This window comes from Octopus sinensis, linkage group LG5 (assembly GCF_006345805.1).
Source record: "Octopus sinensis linkage group LG5, ASM634580v1, whole genome shotgun sequence".
NCBI classification, from domain to species: Eukaryota; Metazoa; Mollusca; class Cephalopoda; order Octopoda; family Octopodidae; genus Octopus; species Octopus sinensis.
This window is the reverse complement of record NC_043001.1, coordinates 98,918,333-98,927,799: the sequence shown is the minus strand read 5'-3', so window position 1 is coordinate 98,927,799 and position 9,467 is coordinate 98,918,333. Positions and strand designations below refer to the sequence as shown.

At 33.6% G+C, this 9,467-nt stretch overlaps 1 protein-coding gene across 1 annotated transcript in view; it reads right to left on the bottom strand.

Annotated features, from left to right (window-relative positions):
- Positions 1-213: 213 nt before the first annotated feature.
- Positions 214-9,467, bottom strand: part of LOC115212225 — a 55,777-nt gene continuing 46,523 nt past the window's right edge. The window contains exons 7-9 of the mRNA XM_036503143.1: positions 8,284-8,428; positions 2,841-4,091; positions 214-1,553 (exon numbers count right to left, since the gene is read on the bottom strand). Coding sequence (XP_036359036.1) covers positions 274-1,553; positions 2,841-4,091; positions 8,284-8,428 — 2,676 coding nt within the window. The 3' untranslated portion in view covers positions 214-273. The remainder of the gene's footprint in view (positions 1,554-2,840; positions 4,092-8,283; positions 8,429-9,467) is intronic.

The following is a 9,467-nucleotide window of genomic DNA, read 5'->3' as shown; positions in this document are numbered from 1 at the left end:
TTCTTTTCCTCTTTTCCAGTAACTACTCTGGATGAAGTACCTTTTGAAATTTGAAATTTGGAAACTGGAAAAATGCACTCTCTCCAGCAAGATTTTCAAAGTTTTCACTCTAAGTTATCTTTTAATTTGTCTTTATACCACCGAAATAACTGGCTTACATTGCATCATGAATTTACAAGCTGACTCTTAAAGAGTATATATATATATATATATATATATATATATATATATACATACTTAATAGTTATGAACTATATATATTTAGAGGTTCTGTTAATTAAGGAAATTTTCCAGTTTACGTTTTATAAAATTTGTAGCATACTCATTATTGTCCCATTCAATAAATTTATTTGTTTCAAAGATTTCTTTCAGACTATTGGGAATCTGATTTGGTTGTAAGTTTTTGAGCACAATAGGCATCACATTTCTTATATTAAGCTTCATAATACCAAGTTGCAATTCAAATTCACATCTCTTGTCTTTTTTATAATATGGTGTTAGAACCACTATCATTTTCTTACTCACAGCCAGAGAACTTTCTATCATTCCAATAATATATTTTCCATAAGCAAAGTCCCTGTTTCGGAAGCAAAGTTTAAAGTTTCCATTGTTCTTATTTTCTCCATTTTCTCCATTATCAAACGTGTGCATCAAATACTTTTCAACCCATTCACCATCTTTGTCAGAGTAACTGATGTACCCATCAAAATACATGTCATCTCCAGGTACAGCTTCACACTCATTTTCATTGCCTGATTTCTGTACATACTGATAAAGTTTAAACATCTTAAATTTGATGTACCAACGTTTAGTGTATGCAAATATAACTATGACAACAGTTAAGAGAAAACCTCCACCTCCACCAGCTAAGATATAGTAAAGCGTATAGTCAGTACAATCTATCTTTGACCGACTGAAATCAAGTAATTTCTTGCCCTGCCAATCTGGAGGACTGTTGCACATCAAGTCGTTTTTGTCTACAATATCTACTGTTGTAGTATTTAACCAGTCCCTGAACCAACGAAGATTGCAGTCACATGCAAATGGGTTCAAAGTAATGTTGAACTTTTTCTTTCTGTTTATATACTTTAAAGAATCACTATCAAAAGTAATTATGAAGTTATTACTGACATCAAGTTCCATCAGTGTTAAATTTGTTACCTCAAATGTGTTGTTTTCCCATCCAGTAATTTTATTTCCCTTGAAATTGATATATTTCAGATGTTTATTGTTTTGAAAGATTTTCTTAGACAAATGGCCTTGAATTTCATTATAAGATAAATCAATTCTTTCCAAATTTTTAAGACCACTCAGCAGGAAGCCCTTTTTGTCAGTAGATAAGAATTTCCCAAGTTTGTTAGAATCTAAATATAATTCTCTTATTCGAGTTAACTCTTTTGAAAAACTTTTGGGCATCTTGGAAATATGATTATTGGATAGATCCAGAATACTCAGGGATTTTAGTCTGATGAAAATTTCTTCAGGTATAGTAGTTATGTCATTGGAACCAAGTCGTAAATCTGACAGACCAGCCAATGTAGAAAATAAACCACCTACAAGAAATAATAGATAAACATTGCATCATACATCACAACGTTCTATAATCATAATGTCAGGTACATGTTTTCATTATCCTCATACCCTGTTCCAGGCATTGCACATTAGTTGTGCAGCAGCCTTGACCGATAGCGGCACCTTTTCCTCACACCTTACTTCTTTCATATATCAATTATGCATTGATGTAAGAATAAGTTGTTCTATAAACCCAAAACATATGTATCCTACCCTTCAATAACTTATTTTATCTTGATTTTAGTTCTACTTCCCTCATGCATAGTGGAGGCATGTGGCATAGTGGTTAGGGTGTTGGACTCATAATTGTAAAATCGTGGTTTTGATATCTGGACCAACTGACACGTTGTGTTCTTGAGCAAAACACTTCATTTCATTTTGCTCCAGTCCACTCGGCTGGCAAAAATGAGTAATCCTGCAACAGACTAGTGTCCTGTCTAGGTGGGGAATATATTCATGCCATGGAAACTATCCCTATGAGTCTACAAGACTCAGGAAGGAACTTTACTACTTTCTTTCATTCCCTCATGTATAATGTATTCACAAACCATGATACTTTCCTCAAAATTCCAAGCCCTCTGTCTTAAAAAAGGAAGGAAGCATTGGCAAATGTAGCACTAGAAATACCCACTAAAAGGAAAGGTTGCTCAAAGCTGGAACATCAACAGTCATTGTTCTGCTCAGTCATGACTGACCTGATGCTATAATATTAAATAACAGGGTTTTTCTTCATCTAGAAAATTACACCCATTGCAGTAGTCTCTCCTCACAAACTCTAACTAATACCTCTAATTAAAGTTTTTATAGGAAATCATCTAACTTTCTTACTCTTGTCACTTTTTATAGCAGTATGCCTTTGATACAGCCTGTTCATAGAGCTTAAATGGTGCAGCCCTCCATATTTCAGGCCCCAAGTAGATGAAAAGATAGTTTCTGATAAGTAGCATTCTCAGACGATACTGAATACCGAGGCATATAAAATTAAGTGCTAAATTGACAAGAAAATCCCTAAATAGACAAGTATAATTCCCTAAATACATAAATGCACTCCCTAAATAAACAAGCATTGTATCTAAATACACAAGTGCTTGAAGAATACTTTAACATAAGGATTAGTTGTTCAGCACTATATCTACTGAGGCATTTTGTTTTTACTCCTCAGCCAGGAGGGTGGCACACCACCATCAAAATCAACTGTGTCTCTTTCTTGAGACTCAATAAAGCATAATGCTATTTGTCTGCTTTAAAAGATAACTTTTATTACTCACCTGGAATAACATTAATATGATTGTGTTGTAACTTCAAAGTCTTGAGATTCTCCAGGCCTATAAATGCGTCTTTGTCGAACTGTACAATTTTATTGTACTGTAGGTGAAGTTCTATCAAATGAAACAGCTCATCAAAAACTTTGCTTGGGACTTTCTGAATCTTATTACTGTTCAGGTACAAATAAAGTAGTTTCGATGGGAAAACTGCTGTTAGCTTAGATATGTAATTGCCATTCAGAAAGAGCCTTCTTAAATGAGTCAAATTTGTGAATGTAGATTCTTCTAAACTGGCAATTTGACAAAAATCTAGCTTCAGAACTTCAAGAGAATCTAATAGTTTGAATGTGTTGCTGCTGACACGTGAGATGTTACTATGACTTAAGATTAGTGTTTGAAGGGAAGTATTTTGTAATGCTTCAAATATGTTATCTGCAAGAACATTTATCTTTTTTAATCCAGAAAGATCCAAAGAGCGAAGGTTAAAATTTCTCATTGCATAGAGAGAGTTTTTAAGGACATCTGCTGTGAAAGGGTTTTCTGCAAGATTCAAAGAATTTATGTTACTTAGGACACGAAATGTTTCTGGTTCAATATTTGTGATTTGATTTCTTGAAAATGAGATCCTCTTTATATTTGACTCATTTAAATTTATAAGAGAATTAACAGTAAGACGGTTTATTTTGTTATTAGAAAGATTTATATAAGTGAGATTTTTTATTTGCCTATATTCAGCAGGAAAGAATACTTCTGAAATTTGATTGGTATTTATGAGTAGATGTTTCAATGAGATTAAACCATAAAGACATGGAACATCTTTTAGTTGATTTGAACTCAGATAAATACTAGCTAAAGAAATGGCCCCAACAAAAGAACCATTTTCAATGGTATGGATGATATTGTTGATCAAGTAAAGAGAGACCAGTTTGGATTGGTATTTAAAACTATTTTTTCTGATAACTGAAATTTTGTTTGATGTTAAAACCAGTTTTTTCAGTTTAACTAAATTTTTGAAAGACTCTGCTGTAATTTCTCGTAGTAAATTATAAGCCAATTTGAGAGATTCTGTAGTTGTCGGCAATGATTTAGGGACTGATGTTAGAGATTGTCTCTCACATGAAACTTCTGTTTGTTCTTTGTTGCACTGGCATGATTCCGGACAAGTAGTATTAACGATGCATATTGACATAATGCATATAAAAACTATCAGTAAAAGCTTCATGGTTACAATGTTCTTTATTTTGATGTTTGTTTCTGCAAAGACAAACATAGGAAATGGTAATCTTTTAATTATTTTAATTCAATGATTTTTAAAATTAAGAAACATAAATAAAATTAATACAAACCCCCACCAATTATACAGTGTCCCTACAGAGTGCTAGTTGGAATGAATAGTTACAGTATTGTACAAAATGCCTTACAGTATTCAGTTGCATATCTTTATGTTCTGAGTTCAAATACTGCTATAGTTGTTTTGTCCTTTCATCCTTCCAGTATTGATAAAATAAATACTGGGAGAGTACCGAGGGAGAGGTGAGTCTAAGCCTTCTACTTAATTTAGAGATTAGTTATAATTGTTTTTACAGTGTGTCCAAGCAATATAACTGATTGGGTTACTGAGATGCAAGTATACCATATTTATTCATGTACGATATACATTGTTTTTTTATTCAGATTTTTATGCCTAGATATTAGGAATGCATATTATTGGCAAAGATCACTCGATCAGCAAATAAAATGTCTTGCAGCATTAGTTCCAACTCTTTTTGATCTGAATTTAAATCTTGCTGGTCAACTTTGCTTTTCATACTTTTTGTTAAAAATCAAAGTAGCATTCTAGGGTGTTGGCTCAGCTGAATTGAAGAATACTGGTCTGGATGCATTGTGGTATTTTTCCCAATTCTTTCCATTCTGAATTCAAATCCCACTTTGGCCTTCCTATGCAATAGACTTAATCCTTCACCCAGTTCAACACTACCACCTGATCCTTGGGTGACTTTAGCAGAGTTTATTCTGTTGCACACATTGAAGCTAAGTCTTTGTTTTGAGGATAACTTTCTCTCTCCTTCTACTTGGAGAAGACATCTGATAAAGTACCACATTCAGTAGAATGGTGGTCAATGAGGAAACTAAGGGTAGATGAATGGCTTGTGAGGTCTTTACAAGCTATGTACAATAATGCAGTAAGTAAAGTGAAAGTCAACAATGATTTCAATGACAAATTTGATGTCCATCAAGTCTTGGTCCTCAGCCATCTCCTATTTATCTTAGCTCAACAGGCCATCACAGAGGAATTTCTGTCCATAAGAAACCCTATATACTGAAGATCTAGTTCTCAAATCTGAATCTAGAGTGGAATTAGAGAGGAAATTTCTGGCATGGAAGCCAAACCTAAAATTGAGACATCAGAGTAAACTTAACAAAGACTAAGGTTTTGCTAGATAGGAAAGAAGATAGGATCCCAGTATCATCAAGAAACTAGCTTTGCTTGATATGTAGTAAAGGAGTAAGTATAAACTCAATACACTGTACCTAGTATAAGCTATGAATATATAAAAGGTGTACCAAAATCAAAGGCATACTCATAGAATGATTTGGAGAAATATGTACTATGGGTGTACTGAAAAAAGGATTCTTAAATGCTCAGATGGTTCACTAGAAGTAGTTGATAGCTTTTGTTGCCTAGGAGACATAATTAGCAAGGGAGGTGTTTGCTCTGAAAGTTTAATCAGGATAAGAATGGGTTGGGAAACGTTCAGGAAGCTACTACCTCGAGTGGCAACAAGGATCTTTCCCCTCAGTGTGAAGGGCTCATTGTGGGATGCTTCTGGTTAGGACTGTTACATTGCATGGTAGTAAGAATGGTAATAAGAATGTTGAAGGCTAGCAAAAAATTAGAAAGAAATTATGCTAGTATGATCTGATTGATATGTAATGTTGATGTGCATGAATGCTAGAATATAATTGAGCTTAAAGGAAAAAACTGAGTATAAAAGAAATCAAGTGTAATATACAAGAGAGGAGATCGCACTGCTATGGGCATGTGATGCATATGGAAAGTTATTGCTGCATACAAAAGTGCTTAGCCCTCCAAGTTAATGAAGCCCAAAGAAGAGAGAGAAAAGGAAAACTTGGGACAAAGTGATGAAGATTGACTTGAAGGCATGAAAGTCCATTATATCAAATTGAATGATCTTAACTTCCCTAGTATTGTTTATATTCCACAGTATTTTTGGGCTACTAATCCATTTTTGTAAGGTTTACTAGCCTACTAGTGCATTATTTTGTGAAGTCAGATCTAAAGTCTTTCAAAACTATAAATGCTTCCCTTTTAGGTTAACATTCTATAATATTGTTAATTTGACATAATTTACTTAGATATTTTGCCTCTTCATCAATGTCATTATAAGTCTGGTTTACCTTTTATATTTTCTATAGCCTCATGTAACAATTCATCATATCTATCTCGCTCTACTACTTATACATGTTTAGTCTTATCAGAAAAGACAAATCTGTTTCTTTGATTTTCTAAATTTTCTAGTGTTAGTTTAACTCAGAAAAGGTTAGTGTACTTATGAAATTTTATGTAAGTAAATACAGATATTTGATCTAGGAGGTCAGCTTCAAAGGGTGCTGGGTTTCTAAGATACAAAGACAGGTAGGTATTTGCCTGTCTGTCTTTTGTAGTGTTCAGTGACAGAAGCTGTCATTTCAGAAAAAGATAAGGCCATCCAATGCATATGTTCAACTAGAACTGTTAACAACATATACATAAGAATGCTCTCCAGGAGCATTTTCATGGGAGCATTCTCATGTATAGGCTATTGCAAAGTGTAGGTATGTTCTTTATAGAGTAGTTGATATGGTATATGTGCATGGTGCTACTGTCTTCATTGGACCCTTAGAATCTTCAGCTGAACATAGGATTAACATGCCAATCATAAGGAATGTTCATCCATATGAATCTGCAGGTAATTCTATATTAGAAGCCTAGATAGTAAATCGTTCATTTTTGATAGGTTCAGGACCCCCTGCTACCTAATGTGTATGAGAGTTAATGATATTTACACAGATTATCTTATCAGTAATAAATAACTAAAAGTTTCATGCCATGAAGCAAATGTTCTGCCAGAGACCATCAATGTGGTTGATCTACTTGCTTGAAGTACCAGCCAAATCACTCCTAAAAAATATCCTATTACTTTTAAAGAATGACACAATGGATAATGTTGTCCAAGAAACAGTTTGTGACTAAACAACAACAACAACATCTTTACAAGAAGTCCACTGAAACTCAGTGAAGGAGGTGATAGACACCTTCATTTGTTTTAGAACAAATAATAGCAAGTTACAAATAAGTATTCTTTGTATGTGTGAGGTTGTGGAAAACGAGATCACAAGCAAATATCTTCATTGAACCCTCAGACAATAATTAACAGTGACTACTAGATATTGCTACAAGAGATATTTTAGAGTTAATTTCTTTGTGTATTTTTTATGTTTATCGTTGTTACTGAATGCTTTGTGTATTATTTCATTAATCTATGCCTCTAATTATTTTAAATTTATATATGTGTGTGTGCATATATATATATATATATATATATATATAAATTCTATGTGTGAGCGCAGTTGTGTTTCTTTGACTTGACATCACGTGAGGATTATAAATGGATGTCATTCATTCCCAATATTTGGCATAAACATGACTGGCCATGGGTGTGTATGTGTTGGGTGTGTATGTATGTGTTTGTGTGTGTATATATATATATATATATATATATATATATATATATATAATATATATATATATAGAGAGAGAGAGAGAGAGAGAGAGAGAGAGAGCAATAAGAAAACGGAGGGGATCAATAGGTGGTTTGTCAACTTCTAGACATATTATGTCAACTTATCTATTTACTAAAATGACAATTACAAGAATATACATGTATAACATATTATGCTTTACATATAAAAATATATTATTATATAAAGATACCAGTAATTATTAAAATATAACATACAGGAATATAAATTGGGAAAATAACTTACAGCTGTTTCAGCCAAGAGGCAAAAATACCTCATTCTACCTTTATTCCTCCAACATATATATATATATATATATATATATATATATGTATATATAAATCTATGTGTGAGCGCAGATGTGTTTCCTTGTCTTGACATCACGTGAGGTTTATAAATGGATGTCATTCATTCCCAATATTTGGCATAAACATGACTGGCTATGGGGAAACATTATCTTGCTTGGAAGCAGGTAAGGGTCTGTGACAAGAAAGGCAACCAGCTGTAGAAATCTGGCTCAATTAGCTTCATCTGATCATAAAATATATAGTCTTTCAGGTTGGTGGTTGTGTATATGGCTAACAGGTTTGCTGCATTAAAAACATTTTTTGCAATGAAAATATCAAGGGAAAGCAAAACAAACCTACCTGTTTCAATAGGCAAGGAAGGAATTTCTCTGTCTCAGTGACTGATGACATTCTTCTAGGGATGCCAATAGAGAAAACAATTACACAAGATAAGAGAAGGACTTGGAAGTTATATGTTGAGAGCCTATGTTTTACACAGAGCTGAAAGGTAAAGATGAAGAATACTAGAAATAATTTAATCAAGCTAGAGATGTATGGTTTGTGAAAATTGTTAGTTGAAAAAGTTGGGGTTGACAGATGCATCATTAACCTTAGGGGATAAAGGAAACAGGATTTGACTACATGAATGTGAAAGAGTAGCACTGGTGAGTTTTGGACACAGAGCACAGAGAAACAAGACTAATACTGTAAAGCAGCTGTTCCGCTGTTCCTAATTTAGGATTAACAGATACCAGTGGGGGGGGGGGGCAAACAGAAGTAATATGGTGGGAGAGTGGGAGTGTCTGTGAAATGTGTTCAAAACTTTTACAATGCTGCAGTGTAAAACATATAATTAATTAGTTTCATATATCTTCCAGCTTAAACGATGAAACTGAGCTGAGACAAGTTTGTTGTTAGTTAACAAAGTAAGCTTATTGAGTAGATCGTACCTTTCAAAAGCTTTGAGTCTAGGAGAAAATACCTTTAAATAAAAGGATTCCTTGGTTGTGAAAAGAATTTAGTCAGCCACACTTCTGCTTACCGTTTATTCTGGCACTCTGCTGTTTCTGAGAAATAGGAAATATTTAACTCCCCTTGTTTCTTTGCAGGATGTCATTCCCTTTGTCACTAAGGAAGTATATTAGAATATAATTCCACCTATTAACATAGTAATTAGTTTGACAGTTTGTATTAGCAATAATTAAGCAGCCTTCTCCAGCTTATTACAAAACAAAATTGAGAAAATATTTATAGGGTATTGGCTTTTCCATCTGTATCAGACTGTATAAATTCTCAAAACCCTGCCAGTAGCACCACTATTATTACATTGTCATTGAAACAAAGCAAACTTGACTTTCCTGAAAAGGCAGCAGCTTCGTTAAATACTCTTCAACCCAAGACTGCTGACTTCGGTCACATGACACTGTCAAACAAAACTCCTGCAACAATACTGTTATAAAACAAATGATAGGAATCCAGTCTTTTCTTTTTTCCTTTTTTGTTTTATCTCTTTTGTTGCCTTGCTCTTGAGAGAGGGGCT